The sequence below is a fragment of the Pundamilia nyererei genome, unplaced genomic scaffold (assembly GCF_000239375.1).
Source record: "Pundamilia nyererei isolate P.nyererei 1_Seehausen unplaced genomic scaffold, PunNye1.0 scaffold00142, whole genome shotgun sequence".
Classification (NCBI taxonomy): domain Eukaryota; kingdom Metazoa; phylum Chordata; class Actinopteri; order Cichliformes; family Cichlidae; genus Pundamilia; species Pundamilia nyererei.
Window position 1 is genome coordinate 664,342 of NW_005187543.1, and position 19,314 is coordinate 683,655.

A 19,314-nucleotide genomic window follows, 5' to 3' on the forward strand; every position below is an offset into this window, starting at 1 on the left:
TCCACGTGTTCTCAGTGTTGTGACAAATAGACAATTCATACATAAACATGCTGTGGCAATATTTTGGACATGATTCTTTCAATTGGGGATTAATAAGAGCTGATTTATTTGCTGAAGATCAGAGGTCAGACCACAGATGGAGAAAAATAACCACAGTGGATGCTTTGTTTCAACGTGAGTAATTTCCAGTATAAGCAGGAAAAGCAGTGATTATTCACTAGTGAGGGTCAGAATCAAGCTCGCCTGATCTGCAGTTACCTGATCTGAGTATGAAAAATATCCCAGTAATAAAGCAATAAGTCAAAAGACAATTTTATGACCAGTGTCCGTGTGGACATGAAGAAAATATTACAAGCCTAAATAGGGCTGAGGACTTGGAATGTCAGCTCCAGCAGCCCCTCCCAGCCACTGCACCACCCCTCCTACCCAGTGTTTCCACCCTTTTCCTTTTGCCACTCCTTTCCCTCCCAAACTTTTCCACAGGATTGCCAACAAAATTCAAGTTTTAGCAACTGCTGGCATTATTTTTAAAAGAAAAGCAAAAGTATTGATCGACTGATCAAATGTTATGAGATGAAATAAAAATTGGACTTATAGCACAAGTAATTTAACCACATACCAGGTGCAAAGTCTGCTGTGTTTCCTTCCAAGATTCCAAGATAGGGTTTTATACCAAACAGTCCTACTACAGGTCTTTTAAATTGCAACCTTTGCAATATTGCTTCAATTTGCATATGTTTGCAGACACTTGCAAAGAAAAAGCTGCTGAGTTCTTATAGCGCAACATGGAAATGATTACCTCCTGGCAAATGTAGATTTGTTGGCAGATTTCTGCTTGAGTATGTGTGTCTGTGCACATTCAAGTGTGTAGATACACTTGAGCAAAAAGAGACTAATTGCCACTTAAACATCACTAGGTTTCATTTGACAAGTGTGCTGTGCATCAGCCAAAGCAACATCTGGACTCAAACAGAGAAATGAGATGACTGCCAAGCACATGCGTTACAGCTCAAACCTCAGCGCAGGAGAATGCCTGCAAGGCTGAAAATTAGCTGAGAAAGTGTAAAGGCTGCACAGCAGAAATGTCTTTCTGTCTCTCTTTCCGTGCTGATTCTGCAAAATACATTCGGAAAAGGAGTTGAAAACAATATGGCAAATGTTTTTTAAAGTATATGACTGTTAGATGATTTTCGAGAACGCCTCCACAAATACAAATAAAAACTACCCTAAAGGTAAAGGTTATAGTAACCCCGAGGAAGCGTAAAAAAACCCCCTTTAAAATAAAGTCATCGAATACACAAAGATCTAATAAATATTCATTTCACTACTTTTAAGGGATACATTTATTTTACAAGTGGCTTTTATGACCAAATCGATGTACCCCTTACAGAGTGGTGTTTTCTTTTTTGGTGTGTCTGTGTTTTCAAGGATTCAAGCATGGCTAACGTTTGTGGTAATGACAAAATATAGTTACAATTAGTAGCTGAGGAAAGGTGAAAAGTGGAAGAAGATGTAACAGATAGAACAGCTTTGGAATGGCTATGGAAATATCATAAAAATCTTCTCCAAATGAAATGATCTCAGGAACATTTGCCTTTAAATATTAATAGTAGCTAACGTGACAATTTTGACATGTACTTAAATACAAGGCTACAAGCATTTCCTTTTCTTGTCTTCTGTAAAATAAATTATTACTAATGATTGTAAATATGCCATACAATTAAAAACCATAACATTATTTGCTTGAGGCAAATCACAAATTGTGCTACAGTAATGAAAATGGAGGTGCTATAGCCAGCCCCTAGGATTTAAACATTCAGGGTGGAACACCTCGTGCCCTTCAGGAAGTAAGACAGAGAGGACCGTTCAGCTGTCCGGAAGACGTCGGCTATCCTCCCACCTTATACCAAATTCAAGGGTAAACTCTCACAACTCAACAACATCAGCAAAAACAAGCAGTTTTTGATCACAAACCTCCCTCTGAAAAAAAGTTGCAGTTGTTACTTGGTTTCTATAATGCTGCACACTCATCAATTCCCTACAAGAGTACGAATTGTAATAGAAACATTAAAGCAATGTTGATGTTTTGACTTCAAATACTGCTGTTATCTAATCTGCTAATGGTTTCATAATTAAAAACTTTATCATCAGACAACTTGTGTTTCCTGTCCAATGATGTTACCATAACCACAAAAACTTGCAAACTGCACAGAAAAAAAAAGTGATAAACTGTTGTTGGACCCTAACTATCAACATTGGTTTCTTGCTGTAAAATTTTTGTATGCATATCATAATTGTCATGTGCAATATTAATACGGCAACAGAGCTACATCTGAAAATGCAGGTTAATCGCTAAAGCTGGAACTCCTAATGCCACCGAGTGGCTAATCAGCTTATTGATGCATTTCTTTCAAACCTAAATGCATGCTTTTTTGGAAGCGGTCCTGCTCATGTGTCCTGTGGTAACTTTGTTGGCCTTTTTCTTTCAGGCAGGCGGTGATCACACATCTGTTGTTGGTTTCACCGTATTCTACCTTTTCATATGCAATAGGTAACATTTTGCAGAGCATAAGCAATAATTGGTGAGACAACTGTTAAATGGTGATCAGGCTCTGAGTGTTGCAGAAATCTTATGACAGACTGTAAGGCATATCTGGCCTCCATTAGTCTGTCTGAGTGAATGGCTGTGAGGTTTAGTAATCTGGATTTTCATTGAAGGGTAAAGCAGGGAGATTTTTTATTTTTTATTTTTTGTTTTTTTGGGAGAGGAGTAGAGGAAGAACAGGGAAGAGACGGTTTAGGGAATTGCAGGCAAGGACATTCCTTTATGGTTTTGATTTGGGAGTGACGCTTCATCAATTGCATAGTAAACTGCCTGAGTAGAAAAAAAAACTTAATACCACTGAGCATCGAAGTGAAGTGATGAATCCAGCAATGCTGATGCTTTTTTCCCCAAGTAATGTGACTTTTCAGGCTGCCTCAGTAATCAAACTGTGGATTTTATAGATAGTGGTGATGATAATGATGATAACATTGATGTCACAGAATGTTTTACTGAAAAAGATAAATTAATAATTCTGCTGTTCATAGTAAAAAACTGATCCAAATAATACAGATGGAGGCAAAACTCTGTTAGCATTGTGTCTACCCATTAAGCAATTTACATTAGAGGGATGCTAATCCTCTCTAGTCTCCACTACAGATGGATGAGAACATTATTTATGCAATTGGCTCCACCATTATAGTTTCACTGAAACTGTAATGGCAATGCAGAGCACTGAGATCCACCGTATTTGAGACAGCCACCCTGCCAACCTTCAGGCAAAGAGCACCTCACTGGCTAATTAAGACCAGAAGTCCTCCAAAAACAAAAGAAGAAAAAGAAGAAACCCAGAGGATTTTCTTTAATTCCATACACAGGAATCCAGGTTTCACTCAGCACTCACCCAGATGCAACAAAGGGATTACTTTAACCTTCAGCTGCTAAATATTCATAAGCAAAACAGTATCCATAACAAATATATCAGCAACATTCAGTCACCAAAGACCTATGTATCTTACATAAACGCTGATGCACGGCACAGTTCAAAAATGGATTGCCTTAATGCGAGGATGAAAGCAAAACAAGCTATGCAAACAAAAACAAAACAGAATAGTATCAACAGACTGGAAAATCCATTTTACTCTGCTAGATTTGCTTAATGATGGGTTAAGTAGTAGAGTAAGTCGAAGTAATAACTGCTTCATGACCAAGCCAAAAGATGGTAGATTTTGGACCGGTCTGATAAAGAAATACCTGACTTCAATCATGCCAGTGAGAAATGTATGCAGAACCCCAGAGAGCGGAGAAGTTGGGGAAGCGGAGACAGTTTTCAACACAGATAAAAATCAGCTGGCGCCTGCTGAGGAGGCGCCCGAGTACAGTATGTCCTGTCACCGCCATGGACAAAACTCTTCCTAGTCACGCCTAAAAAGAGGATTTACATCTCCATTTTCACATTTGGCTTTTGGTTCATACTAATATGAAAGTGGCCAAATGTGTGCCATGCAATATGAATGAAGGATTTCACAGCTGTTTCTTAAAATAAACAAATAGTTGTATATGTATATGCTTTCTGTTTTCTCTCTTATATCTTTAAGTCAAAGCCAGATGGCAAAATTCATAAACAAAATTCTTATATAAACTAAACTAAAACTGCCAAGTAACATTGCGTTCTTTCCCTTTCACCTCACATTCTCCTTTTTTCCTTATGTTGTTGTTTTTTACTTGCTGTTAGCCAGCTCTACTGACCATTTTACCCCCTGTGGGACTGCACGCAGTCTCTGTTGCAAGCTCTCCGTCCCTTGCACTTGTGATCTTTGGGCTGGTGGGAGACGTGCGGAGGTATTCCATTTTCTCCCTGCTCCGTGCACTACTTTAAGCGCCATCCCAAGAGACGTGGATTGGGTTTACCGTCCAGACCTTCCACTCCCCACATGCTCATCAACACTGTATACATCCACTGGTTTTCATCAGCTCCTTCTCAGGGTCTGCCACCTGCATGTTCTTCTACATAGATACTATTGTTAAAAAAAAAAAGAGTTAAGCTTCAGTGAGCAACTTCAACCAAACCAAAGTGCGCTGGAGCCACAGTTTCAGGTCACAGGAGTGCGCTGAGGTGTAGGTGCTGTGTAACTCTAGATGGTTAATTACAGTGTGTCCGTGGCAGTGAAATAAGAGGGTCATAGCTTCCCGATACTCTTTTTCATGATTCAAATGTTCCTTTTCTCTGTCCAGATGGAGTTATCTCTCAACTTCTTCTAAAATCAAAGCAAGAGTCACCATCTGCTTGCTTCTCTTGTTTTGGGTTTCATTCATTCAGTCATTCAGTAATAAAAAAAAAGCTTGTTTGTGGCTAAATTTAATGATGCTTTCTTGCCTGCATGCCCCATCATTAGAGTCATCTGATCTGCTCCTCTGCTGCACCCGCCTCACTTCACCATCTCTTGTTTGCAAGAGTTTCTTTGAAGCTTTACCACAGTGGATTATATTTACCTGTTACTTTATTTTTTACTTCAGCTAATATAGAGAACATATTTATGCATTTGACTATTGCCTCCTTGTTTTCACTTTTACATGCATGCTTGCAGTTTCCCAAACTGACACGTTCAGACACTCATTTAAAGGTTAAAGATAAATGATCCAATTCTGCTATAGTTAATTATTTGTGAGCAGGAGCAGTGCTTTGCTTTGTGCTCCAGTAGTTCCAGTAGTTCTTTCTAATAGTGTAAACTCCTCTTTAAAATACAGGGCCAATAATCAGATAGCCCAGAAACTGATGCCCGGACACAGCAAGCTACAGCAAACAAGATGGTACTCAACTGTGCAGCAAATCCAGTAAATCAGTTAGAGTTTTCTTACTCCTACTAAGAAAGGTAACCAAACTGCTCAAATATTGGATATCAGGAAATAGTGGAGAACAATTTCCTTTCAGAGTAACATTAGAATGCATGAGCCTGGCTCCCGGAGGTTCAGGGCCAGCACCGCTGGGCTGCTCCAATTAGATGGCGCTTCCCTGCTGTGTCTGACCCAGCCAGAACACAGAAGCACCCAAAGGGAGCTGGAAGGAAGAAATGGAGGAATGAGAGAAGGGAGACATACATACACACAGGCGTGAGAGCTGTGTTATGTTTGGCACGTATCACCTTATGTCTCTCACAGGCTACATACGCTGCGTGTCATGCTGCAAAGTGATCATTAGACAACTCCAAAAGGTTTAGCAAAATAAAAAGATGAAAACTCAAAAGACTAATGTGAGGACAAAGCCTCTCATATTTAAGAACAGTTTTCATGCTTTTTGTGTATGAAATTATTGGACTGCATGTTGTAGGAACAGTAAAGAAAATAGTAAAGGTGATATTGATTGCTCCTTTTTTTAAACCCAATTAGGTCATTTGTAACTTACTGAGTTTTAAAACGTTGTATTATTACACTTAACCCACTATGTAAACCATTAATAACAAGTTTTAACTATATTTTAAAAGGTCTTTGTTTTCCACAGCACATAAATGATAACAGTAAAAGCATCATATTTTGTGGAAATAAAATCCAAACTGTCTGGAGTCAGAATCTCGCAGTCAGTTGTCAAAATTCAAATTTAACCCCGTCTCCACAGGTTACAGTCACTAAAAGCAATTTGTTCACCTTCTCTTTTTCCTTCTCTCTGAAATAAGTTTTAACAAGAATAGACTTGGCTCCCCCCCCACTGTAATAAGACACTGTTTTAAAGCCCTTGAAGTATGTCATTGTTCATTTCACCTCTGCCCTTTCTGAATGTAATAATCTTATTGCCACGGTCTAATGCTGAAATCCCTGAACACTTAAGAAGACTAGTTTTTTTCTGACCACACAAGATATTCCTGCTTCTCCTGCAACAAGCGGTATCAAAGGCACATGGTGAGCAGCTAAGAGGAAGTGCATCTGTAGAGCATCCGTTTGCGAGATTTCTGCAAAGGTTGGGGCACTGGCTCTGATGCAGGTGCTATGCTCTGGAAGGTGATTAGATATCATCACTCTTTCATTAACTTGGTATTTCTAGTATCTCCATGACCGTGTGGAAAGAATGGCCCCTTTTCATCGGTGCTCCCAGAAAATGAGCCGTGCTGAAAGAGCCAGGTTAAGTTGGGAGGATAATGAAACAAGAGAAAAGGGGGGAGAAAGCTGACAGAGGAGTAAATAGGTGCAGTGTGGGTAATTTCTTCTTAGTATTTAAACCCATGTGTATAACAGTGTAAACACTCTAATGTCACTGAGAATAAGCAAATATCAGCCAGCACATAAACAAATGCTGTACTGAGAAATAAACAAATGGGGATCTAAACAGGCGCAGGTGACGTAGACAAGAAGGGGAAGTAGGGGAAACACATTAAAGTTTATTTTTAGGTTGCGACAGTACGGGCGACAACAAAAGTCTCCATTTCACCTGATCGCTGAAACAGGTGGAGGGAGGGGGTATGATATTCCATTTCGTAGACCAGACCCAGGCGCATACAGGTTCAACGTGAAAAGCGTCTCTGTGGGTAGGCGCTGGTCTGACATCACCCGGAGTCGTGGATGGGAGCTTTTATGTGTAGTGGTGCCAGGAAGCTGCTAGCACTGTCAGCCAGTCTGAGTCAGCGCTACGCTCTAGACACGAACGTGCAAAAATCCATGACAGAGATGAGTTTCACAACTCTGCCTGCATTCTGCTCAAAATAACCTAAACAAGAAGGCCCGGCCCTTGTGGGGTAAAGTATTTCACTGGCAACAAAAAAGAAAAACTGCAATTTATTAGTGTTTGTTATGCAAATTGTCACTGTGACATTTTTATCTTGGCGATGAGGCTTTTTATGGTTGTTTGACTGTATATTACACTGAACAAGAGTACAGCTTATTGAGCATGATTTTCAACTTTCTACTTTCTTTATGTAGTCTTTCAAAACTTATCTACTGTGTTTCTTTAAAAAATAAAACTCTAGACGTCAAAAGAAAAGCAGCAGCTCATTAAGGTTGTTCAAGTAATGCTTTGTGACTGTCACCTGCTCTCGTTCCAGAGGTCCCCTGTTGAGAGCGCAATCACCTTAGCGACCTCTGCAAAGACTTGGGTAATGTCATAACATTTTGTCAACACCTTCCGAATGAGCTATTGTCATTCAGACATAATTATAGGTCAAGGCCTGTCATTGGAAATGGAGGCCAGTGACCTACAGATATCACACTCTGCTTTCATTAGCATTTCATTGTCATTCAAACTGAGTCTGAGGCCACTTCACCTGCAGGCATGAAAGGTACCTGAAAGTCACTCAGCTGAGTTCAATATTGGATTTTCTTTTCAGGTGTGCTTCCAGGAAAAAAATAATTAAGTGTGCCTATGCCAAAAGGCACACTTATTACTATTGCTCGGATTTATTTAAAATATTGTTTAAAAACTGATGCTTGGCAGTTTCACCTATCCAAACAGCTTATGTTTACCAATTACCATTGGTTCCGCTGTCTTCCCAAATCAGAGTGTGTTTCCTTCCTTACAGATACACTATCAATAGGTACCTTCAATGTTTCAGTTTACTAGAAGCCAAGAGCAGATAAGACTGAGATTACTGCTGCACTATCTCCAGGGGAGGTCAAAGCAAGAAGAAAATATGCAAGAAAGTGCACAGCAGTGACTAGTACACACAGCTGAACCTGTACAGGGGTGAAGGCCAGAATACATCTGCTTCTCAGTTGGAAGGTATTTCCTTAGTGACATAGATAAGCTATAATCTGATTTGACCTCATGAGTGAGGTGACTGCATGGTGCACTTTAGTATCATTTTAAATCAGCTTTTTAAAAATTATGTAAATTATAAATCAGAATTTTCCTGAAATATTGACCTCTAAATGTATCTGCAGTGTTTTGGGCGGAAAGCCATTAGGCTCTGTTTTTGTCTCCTCTGTCTTTCCGATGAAGTGGAGCTGTTGTGGTTCTGAATGGGATATCAGGGAGGTGCAAGAGAGTCAGAGCAGGGAGTAAAAGGCTGGCAAATTCTTAAAAAGTCCCTCTTAAATTTTACTCACCGCAAAATGCCAAAGCAGTGCCGAAGCACTCTGACCTGGAATGGCAAACACTGAGGAAGCCCATCCGTATGAGAATGCCATTGACAGTGGGTACTGCAACCAGTGTGGTCTGTTTCAGACATAACTTGTTTAAGAATCAGTTACAGAGAAACTGAGGAAGAACCCAGAAGGACACTTGATTTGTTTTGCCAAAAAGGATTTTGTTAGTTTTCCCTCTTGTGGTCTTTTGCATTTCTAGTGAATTATGTGCTAGTTGTGGTACGTCTCAAACAGATGTGATGTCAGTTGTGAGTGCTTGAAGCCACTTCTGGGGGGATTTTTTGTTTTTATTTATTTATTTTATTTTAGATATTTGGATAAAATCTTTTTTTTTTAAAGAACAAGAATATGGAAAACAAAAGATCAATGCCAATACCAATTCTCCTCATTAAAACTATCATTTCTATTTCTTTCACACACTTCAATGGGAACACCACAAAGATTTGCACACCCACTAAACTAACACATCCACACACAAATGAAAGGGGGAAAAAAAAGAAGGAAAAAAATGAGGGGCGGTCTGTTCAGACGGTTGCAGTGGAATCTGAGAGTGCTAGGAGAGGTGGAAGACATGATTTGGCAGTTTACCCCCAGTGTTTGCCTCAACATTTTGACGCCATGGCTCGAAGTCAAGCTGAGAAGTTTCCCAAGACCTGCTCAGCCTGCAGGTGGGTGTTCCGCGAAAGCGCTGAGCCCGGCCCCTGAGGATGTGTGTCCCCTTGATCGAGCGTACGCCACTGTGTAGGGCACCTAAAACTCTTAGCAGTCAGCACTGTGAGGGTGCGAACATGTCCCACTCCTCTGATGCCTCTGTGTTAGCCATCACAGGGTTTACTCCTCAGTGTGCCGAGACGAGCTGCCTCGCAAACTGAAAAGGCAGCAGCTCTCTTTGCACTTCCCATGTCTGTTTAAAAGCTGAAAATTCTGTAAATTAGATCAAATATTCAGTTTCTAATGAGATTATGTATTAAAGGAAAAACAACAAACCTCTACTATGTTCCTCTACTGCTTGTATTTCTCTCCAACAGCCTTTTTTACATTTGAATCTATGTCATCTAGTTATATGAAGGGAAGCTGTAAGGGCCGTCTGCCACAACATCTGGTCGACCAAGAAGGCAAGGAGCACAATGAGAAGGGAATTAAAATAAATGTAATGAAAATCATGGGAACAAGACAGGAAACAATAGACCTTTACCTTTAAAAGAGAACACTTAAATGGGGGAAAAGGAGTTCTTTAAAATATATAGAGATTAATCAACATGTGTAAAATAGTTTATGTACATGTTTAAAACACATATTTTGACCACACCATACCATGACAAATATTCTCTATTTAAGCAACATTAAAGCTATATCAACATGTATTAACAGCAAAGATTTTGAGACTTCTCACAGTGGCATTTGTAAATGTTCACTAATAGAAATCCAAATCATAAAGTTTTGATAAAAATGGGAAGCTTTCAGTCCCTTTCTGTGTCTCCATGTGATCTCATAACTTACAGTTGGATTTCATTTCTAAAATTGAATACATGGATTAGAGGGACTGAACTCTGAACAAAGTGTCCTTTGTCCACAGGAAAACAAGTGTTGGAGGAAATCCAGAAAAGTAGATTTTGCCATTGTGACATGTTTTTCATGCACTCTTTTTATAAAAATAAGTTGCCCTCACTTTGAATCTGTGAAATGTATAAACAAAATCAATGAATGTTTTATGCATTCTGATTATTTTTTTTAAAGACAGTACATCTACTATTAGTAGAAGTTAGAGTCTAAATATGTAGAGAGTGACAAAACCTTTTTTAAAATATAACCTGCGTGTAAGTTCTTAAGACAAATCACCCGTCCAATTCTAAATCCAAAGCTAACCTACCTCACTCAAATAATACTGAAAGTCTGTCTAAATGACGTTAGAAATAACCACCAGTGATGTCACTTGTTGAGTTTGTTTAGGGGAAAACATGAGGGTGAGCGGTCAACCTGTTTGGACCACTAATTGTCCACAGATAGGAAGCTACAATTTTTAACTGGCGATTACATTTAAATTATTAAAAGAAAAGAAAAATTAAATACTCTCCTGATTTGTTTTAATCATTGCAGCACCGCCACAAATCCACGGCTTCCTCTCAAGTTTCTGGACTGCTGTCTCCCCCTGTTGGTCAATGTGCACTGTGCAGGGAGCTGAGATGACTGAAGGCTGCCGCTCCGGAGCAGCTCTGCAGGGACTCACTGGCAGAGCTGTCTCTGTGCAGCACTAGTTTTTGACAATAACAGCCTCCCTGTATTCAAAGACCCATAAACATCAGCTCTACTCTTCATCGATTCCTCAGCTCTGATTTAACCTAACTGACCCTGTATTTATAAAATATAAATAAATAAAATGTTTTACTTATTTCCTGTAAATTACTCACACCGCTGAATATTTATCATAGAAAAATAGCAGAAACACAAGGATAAACTTAGTTGGTAGAGCAAAGGATTAAAACTGCAACATCCCAAATCTACATTCCACCAACAAATGTATTAAAATAAATCTAAGAAGAAGAAGTTAAAGAAAAGTTGAAGATTTGTAAGTATGACTTCAGTAAAGAAACAAAAACAAACTTGATTTTATAATCAAGTTTTTAAAAAAGAAAAATACAAGAGTTTTAATGACAATCATACCTTTATTAAAGATGGGGCGGGTTTTGTGCCTGTTACCATAAAAAGGAAGTTCATCTTATCTGATTTTAATGTACGAGTAACTAAATCAGTTTATATCATAAGCATGCTCTTTTAAAAGTTACAAAGTTACAAAGTTGAAATGAAATGAAAGACAATAAGAGGGGAAAAACACGTTTTCCTAACTTGAGCTGAGTTTTCAGTTGTTGACTGCAAGACTGCTCTGGAGGAGAGTCAAATTACGTCCCCGCCTACTAAAAAAGTTCCCCCCAATCATTTCCTTGCCGTTAAAACATAAATCCAGGCATCGCCTCCCGTGTCTATAGACTCTTCAGCAATCCTGCAACAGCAGTTCTCTCACGTTTGTCTTCAAAGTCACAGTTTCGAAGCTAAGTATTCGAAAGCGACCACTTACAGATGGTTTTCTTCTCTGCGAAATTGTGAGCATTCAGCGGAACAGAAATATTTCCATATTTACTTATTTTTTCTTATTTTTTTGTTTATTTTTATTTTTTCATTTTAAAGTTTGCCCCCGGCAAGCTGACACTGCAGCTTTGGGGCATATCACCTGGATATAGAAAGAAGGATTTTTCCTCCTATTTTTTTAAATTATTTTTTTTAACTGCGAGAAGCTGTTCTTTAATTTTTTCGCATGAATCTCCTCGACCCTTACCTGAAGATGACAGAAGAACAGGAGAAGTGTCACTCTGACGCTCCCAGCCCAAGCATGTCTGAGGATTCCGCGGGCTCGCCTTGTCCGTCCGGGTCGGGTTCGGACACTGAAAACACTCGTCCGTCCGACAACCACCTCCTCATGGGTCAAGACTATAAGAAGGAAACCGAAGAGGAAAAGTTTCCCGTGTGTATCAGAGACGCGGTGTCTCAGGTGTTGAAGGGTTACGACTGGACGCTCGTGCCTATGCCGGTGCGCGTCAACGGCTCGAGTAAAAGCAAACCCCACGTCAAAAGACCCATGAACGCGTTCATGGTGTGGGCTCAAGCTGCACGGAGAAAGTTGGCCGATCAATACCCACACCTGCACAACGCAGAACTCAGCAAAACCCTGGGCAAACTTTGGAGGTAGGCTCGCTTTAGTTTATCGTTCACTTTTACAATGCACTTTTACGCGCCGCTGTGCGCGGCACATTATTTATTAACGTATAGATTCCTGCTCTTTCAAGTTTAGCTTTGCAGTATTTTGGTTTGAATGCTTTTACTCACCTATGCTTTTGATTTTATGAGTATTTTAAGTTCATTGTTATGCATACAATGACTTCTAAAGAATTACGATGCTAACTTTTTTTTCTTCTTTTTTTTTGTAATGATCAATGCTAATTACCAACTGCACAGATTGAATCAGTGTGCTTAGCTTCTGCAACTGTTTACCAAGCGCAGTTTAACAAGTTTGTACAATTCCGTGTGCTATTTTCAGATTGCTCAATGAGGTAGAGAAGCGCCCGTTTGTGGAGGAGGCTGAGCGTTTGCGAGTGCAACATAAGAAGGATCACCCCGACTACAAATATCAGCCAAGGCGGAGAAAGTCTGTCAAGAATGGGCAAAGCGAACCGGAGGACAACGACCAAACTCATATCTCTCCAAATGCCATTTTCAAGGCGTTGCAGCAGGCCGACTCTCCGGCTTCAAGTATGGGCGAGGTGCACTCTCCGGGAGAGCACTCAGGTGAGGGAACAAGAAATAAAAAGCAAATATATTTTCTGTAATGTTTATGTTTTTTCAAAAGTTCCGGTTTGGATTAAAAATATATTTTTTTAGAAGCCCTCAGGGCCTTAACTGGAGAACTGTTAATGATTAGTAGTTAATGATTATTAGGTTTTACAAGCCATCATGCAAATACACCTGCCTGTAGTTACAATAAACCTCTCCTGGAGGCATGTACAGTTAAGCTTTTATATCTCATGTGGGAAACATGTTCTTAAATGCAAACTTTTTTAACAAAAATGTTATGCTAAACAAATGTCTAACTTTGCCTTTGTCTCACTAGGTCAGTCACAGGGTCCACCAACACCCCCAACCACCCCGAAGACAGACCTTCCCTCCAGCAAAGCTGATCTGAAACGTGAGGGGCGGCCCATGCAGGAGGGCACTAGCCGCCAGCTCAACATTGATTTTGGAGCTGTGGACATCGGTGAGCTGAGCACTGATGTCATCTCCAATATAGGAAGCTTCGATGTTGATGAGTTTGATCAGTACCTGCCACCACACAGCCATGCTGGGGTGAATGGTGCAGCGCAGGCTGGCTACAGCAGCGGCTACCCTATCAACAGCTCCTCTGTCAGCCAGCAAGCTAGTGTTGGAGCCCACGCCTGGATGTCCAAGCAGCAGCAGCAGCAGCAACAGCAGCTCTCTCTGACCACTCTGGGTGGAGGAGGAGAGCAAAGCCAGCAGGGTCAACAGAGAACCACCCAGATTAAGACGGAGCAGCTGAGCCCCAGCCACTACAGTGAGCAGCAGGGCTCCCCACAGCATGTCACCTATGGGTCCTTCAACCTCCAGCACTACAGCACCAATTCTTACCCCTCCATCACCAGATCACAATATGACTATTCAGACCACCAAAGTGGTGCCAACTCCTACTACAGCCACGCAGCTGGCCAAGGCTCAAGCTTGTACTCCACCTTTAGCTACGTGAGCCCCAGCCAGAGGCCGATTTACACCCCAATTGCTGACACCACCGGGGTGCCCTCTGTGCCGCAGACCCACAGTCCGCAGCACTGGGAGCAGCCCATTTACACACAACTTTCCAGGCCCTGAGGAGGCAGTCTGAGCACTGACTATATAACACATATATCCCAGACTTCTTTCTGCTCGGTGGCCTTTGCACCGTTACGTCACACACCTTTCATTGCCAACAGAAAAACATGACAAGAACTTTTTTTTTAAGGTTCTGAAAAAACACATCTTTGGATTGGCTCACAACAGTGCCTTTTGTATTGGTTTGAATTGTGATTATATTTTTTTAGATATAATGTTTTAAAAAAAGTTAAATCCTCTGTGAGGACATACTGGCTATAAATATATTAGTATGTACTGTGTATGTGTTCTGCTCTTGTCATTACTATCATATTCAGTGTCATCAGCACCCTCGTCGTCACGATTTGAAGGTTTAACAAACGTAACAGAGCAGGAATGCCGGGTAAAAACACCCTTCAGTGGCCTTACTTCTGACTAATGTATTTTTGTACAGGAAGTAAGAAACCGTTTACTGACACTGCCGTCTCATAATAGCCTATATTCTGCTTTGAACTTTTGTACTGTACATATTTTAATGTAATTCCAATGAGATGCAAGGATTGAGCGACGCACGTTTGAAATAGATGAGAATTTTTGGCCATGATATGACCATGTCATCAGTGAATTAGTCAAATATTCTACTTCTTGTTTGCTTTAGCTCAAGTTTATTGTGTTGGAAACGCTATAGCAGGTGCCATGTAATTCTCCTAAGGGCCTTACTGTGTTGCTAGCTGTAACAGCAATGCTTGCTTTGTTTTGTTTTCGTTTTGTTTTTTTGCCTTGAAACCATTGGTGCCTCAAGAGCTACGGCAGTGAGGCTTCGTCCACTTTGAATTGCAGTATGAAAACTACAGCATAGTTCTGACTTCCTGCTTGATGAGATACAAGAAGTGACCTTTGACCCCATTATTCTCACCAACCATCAAGTCTGAGTCCGGTGTGTTTCTATCAAGCCTTCTGCCTCAACTTTCTTTTCCTAACCCTTGTCTTAATTTATTCTTTAGCATTAATTTTATTTGAAAATAACTATTTGCAATTGTCGTTTTAATTCAGCAGCAGCTAGCTGAGGAGAAATAGGTTGCTGTCATATGTGGTACAAATTTGTTTATTTATCATTTGTAAATGTTTTCCTTATAAAAGTTTCTTTTATTCATGATCTAGTTATGTACAGAATACTTATAATTACACGAGTAAGTAAAAAGAAAAACTGGAAGTCTTTCCTTTTGTCACTCTATTTCTAACAAATGTCTAAATGAATATAAAAGCAGCCGTTTTGTAAAGAATTTGCTGAAATCAACATGTTTTTTGTTTGTTTGTTTGTTTATCAAAAACATTGTGTTCCCCATTTTATATTCTGTCTCATTAGTTCCCATTTTGTCATCTTCTTAATGCAGTTTCCCTAGGTAAACATGGCATTTTCTTAAAAGCTTATCTTTTGTATTATATTTGTTTGCAATAAAAGCAAAACAGCAAAACGTCTTGTCTCGTCCTGTGTTTTTGTACAGCGCTGCTCGTGGTTTCCATCTGTCAGCATTTCTCACCAACACATCTGAGAGTTTCGGGGGCACTCTGGCAGTACGGGTACCTTAATACGGTGTGCAATAAGTAGTTATGGAAAAAGGCATCTAGTCATCACTGGAGATGGAGAACAACAATAGGTGGTATTTTTAAAAAAAAGGATTTAGTTCAGTTGATGTGAGAAGAGACATCCCCATCAAACCAGTTACAAAAAGGTGCTGACATGAGATCAGCAGATTGGCGATGCCACTGGATGAGTCTGAATTACCTTGGAACAGAAAAGGGGGGGGGGGGGGGGATAATAGATTGCACAGATAATTTAATTTCTGCATTACTTGGAACCAGCTTGTCATCCACCAACAGCAGTAGTTTGGTAACGCTGCACATCGACACTTCTCCCTTCTCAGACCGTGAGGTCACAGGTCCATTATTACCATGGACTACTGCCAAGATGTATGTCCACCCCCAGCCCCCCTCGCCTGTATACTCAACGGCTTAAAGAAACAAACTAAACACTGAATATTTTTTAGTCATTACTGGCCTCGTAACATTGGAGCACGGCTGACCTTAATAAATCAGTGACAGTGTAAACACAATCAGGTACTATAGGTTTGTGTTGAAATTTGAGGCACATTCACAGATGACGTCTCTTTCCTCACGTCAACTGGACTAAAATCTTTTTTTTCTTTTTCCTGCCATCCACTGCTGCACTTCATTTCACTGTGATGACTGGACATTTTTTTACCTTGTTCTGTAGCTACTTATTAGACATCATACTAAGGTACACAAAACCTGTATTATGGATAGAGAGCCAGATATATTAACTAGACCCATCAACCATTTCAACACCTCATTGTAATGCAGACTGGAATCGGTCTGAGTGACTTTCTCCCAAAGTTTTTTTATGTGTTTTTTTTCTTTCTTTTCTTTTCTTTTTTAACCATATTTTGCACTCTTATGTAAAGAGGGGGAAAGAGAAATTGCTTCTCTAAAAATATGTCCATCAGACTAATTTATTTATTAGATAATCTAAACTGTTTGCTATTCTGAGAGAAAAATGTCTAGTGGCTGTTTAACATTTAGTTTTATGATCAGAGTAATAAAAAAATACAAAAGTAATGCTTTGTGACATCATAACGCCAGCTTTACTTCGTTCATCTGGTCTGGGATTTTCTGTGGCTTCTGGTAAAGCGTTCAGAAACTGATATGCGGTCACTTAAGGTTTATTGTGTTGAGGACACAACACTGTCCTAAGGCTTGACTTTGGTGTCTCTGGTTAAATACAAAGGTAGTAAACGTCCCCTCTAACGGTGAGGAGCATGCGGGGCATGTGAGGCCCTGAACCTACCTCCCACAGAGAGCCCCTGAGGCACATCCATCACTGAACCTCCAGTGGCTCAAACGTGGAGCTAGGCAACAGGGCAGCAGGGCCTCAGGGCTTAGCAGGGCAAAAGGAAGGCAGTTACTGCTGATTCAGAGCAGGGCAGAACGGTGATGTGGGCGTTCATGAGAAAAGGACAGAAGAACATTAAAGAAAAGCGCCCCTTTTATCATTAAAAGCACTGATTGTCAGAAAATCTCAGGAAAAAAAAAACCATCAAGAGTTGTTAAGCACGAGTTCTTAATGAAAATAAAATGTTACCTGACCTAAAATGTCTTGATGCTGCCTGAGCTTGCTCCAGCAGGCGTGACTCAGTGCTAAGGACATGATTGGCTCCTCGTGAAAACTGCTGCCTGAAAGTTAAACTGGGGCCAACATTTCTGTTCAGTAAACAAAGAAAAAAAGTCAACTTTAGTAAACACAGGTTCGCTAGTTATAGGAAATGACCAAAACATTTTTGCTAAATTGTTTCACTCTCAGGTTGTTGGCAGTGTTAGTGCATGGGAAAATGTTAAGTGTTTACACTTGCAAGTCCAGCTCCCCCCAAAATCAATCCAGATCAATTCAGAACACATAAGGTGATCATATTAACACTTCTGGTAAAATATTAGCCTGCCTTTTTTGCTTTAATATTTCTAAAAATTATATTTTTGATCATTTCTTTTAATTGATCCTTTCTCTGAGTATAGTTTCTGTTGTTCCTTCTATGCGAGTTAAACTCACTTGATTGATTCAGGGTGAATCAAGTGAGTCTAAGTCACTCTGTTACCGAGGAAAGGTGTTTGAATGTTTATCTTTTATTATTCACAGAGAGTCTGGATAGGACATGTTTGAATTTCTCCGACTTCAGTAGAAAAAAGAAAAAATAGAGATAATAGAGAACATGATGATAGTGACTTTCATCGTATTTCATCAGAATGATGTGTCATGTAGTTTTGTCAAATGGTAGCACCACGCCAGGAAATGACATCAGTACTGAGGTTTTCCCTGTGTGAGACCACAGTGATTCATTTCTCAGGCTTTTCTGCAGGCACAGGCGGTCTTGGCCAGAGGCGAGTCAAAAGTAATGTTAAATTTAATGTAATTCATCCCAAAAAATTGCCACAAGAAATGATAATAACGTTTTCCCTGATTATAACTTCTGTTAACAATTCAAAGCAACTGCACAACATCAGATATTCAGGAAACGACATATACAGTCACAGCCTATCATTACTGGGGATCTATATTAAAAACCAATCTGGGCACAGCAAAAAAAAAAGAAAAAAGAAAAAAGAAAAGCATCTTTCTAAACCAAGCGTCCCAGCCTGCCGAGCTAGTGAGTGGATTGGGGCTGAAATGGGTCTGCCCACCAAACAGCAGGAGTGCCCTGATGAATGTTTCCGAGAAGGATCGGAAACAAGACCAAATTTTTCTTTCTTTCTTTCTTTTTTTTTTCAGACAGGCCTTTCCATGGGCAATTTTCCCAGGACGACTCCATTATTATTCCGCAGAGACGTCTGCCCCCTCCGAACCCTATGGGTGGTCTTTCTAAAGGCAAAAGGAAGAGGAAAAGAAAAGAAAAGCTGAAAAAAATCTGGTGATACACCCACGGTGAGTGGATGACAATAAGATACACAGTAAAACGAAACAAACCAAAAGTCGATCTCAACAACATACTGGAAGCACACCGTACGCTGATGGACTTTGTGAGTGCGTTTTCTTTTGCTTGGAACATCAATTTTAAAAAACAAATACTGCAGATGTTCAATGAAACCAAATATTATGGATGATATTTAGTTTATTGATGACAGGATTGTTTCAATGTCCTGTATAAAGAATTTAAATTGCTCATCCAGTCCATAAAGTTGCTTCTGAAACTATTAAGACACATCCAGATGAACTACACTAAATCACATGGCAAGACAAGCTGACTACAAGGCTGTTTCCATGGAGGCTACACCCTCAGCTGAAGAACTACTGTGGGAGTAAATGGGGAGCAAATAAAGGGCACATTTCCTCCGTCCTGAACTGCATTAGGTGGTGTATAGCCGAAATCGCAATGTGATTACATGAGCAACAATAGTCTTCTTTCTATTGTGAGATTATATTTACAATAAAATTTCACAACCGTCACTGCTCAGTTTTGCTTTGTTACTGTTGGAGCAGACTTAGGAAGTAAGACTTTGCCCCAAAGCCATCCATCTTCCACAGGCCCTAGGAGGAGAGCGGCCTGTGCCAAGAGGCCGAGCCGGGCCAGCCTGCTAGAACCCTTGGTGAGTTTTGTGCCTTTGTCTGAGGATGTGGAAGAAACCTGGCACCAGCCCGAGGTCAGCGGCACAAAATTATATTACCATAATCCCATTAAGTGTGTCTGAGGCCTCATGAGCCCCAGCTCAGTCTGGGAGGAAGGTAG

General features: G+C 40.2%; 1 protein-coding gene across 1 annotated transcript; it reads left to right on the plus strand.

Annotated features, from left to right (window-relative positions):
* Window positions 1-11,599: 11,599 nt before the first annotated feature.
* sox9a (SRY-box transcription factor 9a) lies at window positions 11,600-15,492 on the plus strand. Its single transcript, XM_005744343.1, has 3 exons — window positions 11,600-12,349; window positions 12,702-12,949; window positions 13,272-15,492. The coding sequence occupies exons 1-3, from the start codon at window positions 11,922-11,924 to the stop codon at window positions 14,039-14,041; spliced, it is 1,446 nt and encodes a 481-aa protein (XP_005744400.1). The 5' UTR covers window positions 11,600-11,921; the 3' UTR covers window positions 14,042-15,492.
* Window positions 15,493-19,314: the final 3,822 nt, after the last annotated feature.

Bases quoted from the DNA above. Each gene is read 5' to 3' on its own strand.
- sox9a (XM_005744343.1), top strand. From the start codon at position 11,922: ATGAATCTCCTCGACCCTTACCTGAAGATGACAGAAGAACAGGAGAAG. The intron at 12,350-12,701 runs GTAGGCTCGCTT...TGCTATTTTCAG, and splicing joins ACCCTGGGCAAACTTTGGAG to ATTGCTCAATGAGGTAGAGA. The intron at 12,950-13,271 runs GTGAGGGAACAA...TTGTCTCACTAG, and splicing joins CTCTCCGGGAGAGCACTCAG to GTCAGTCACAGGGTCCACCA.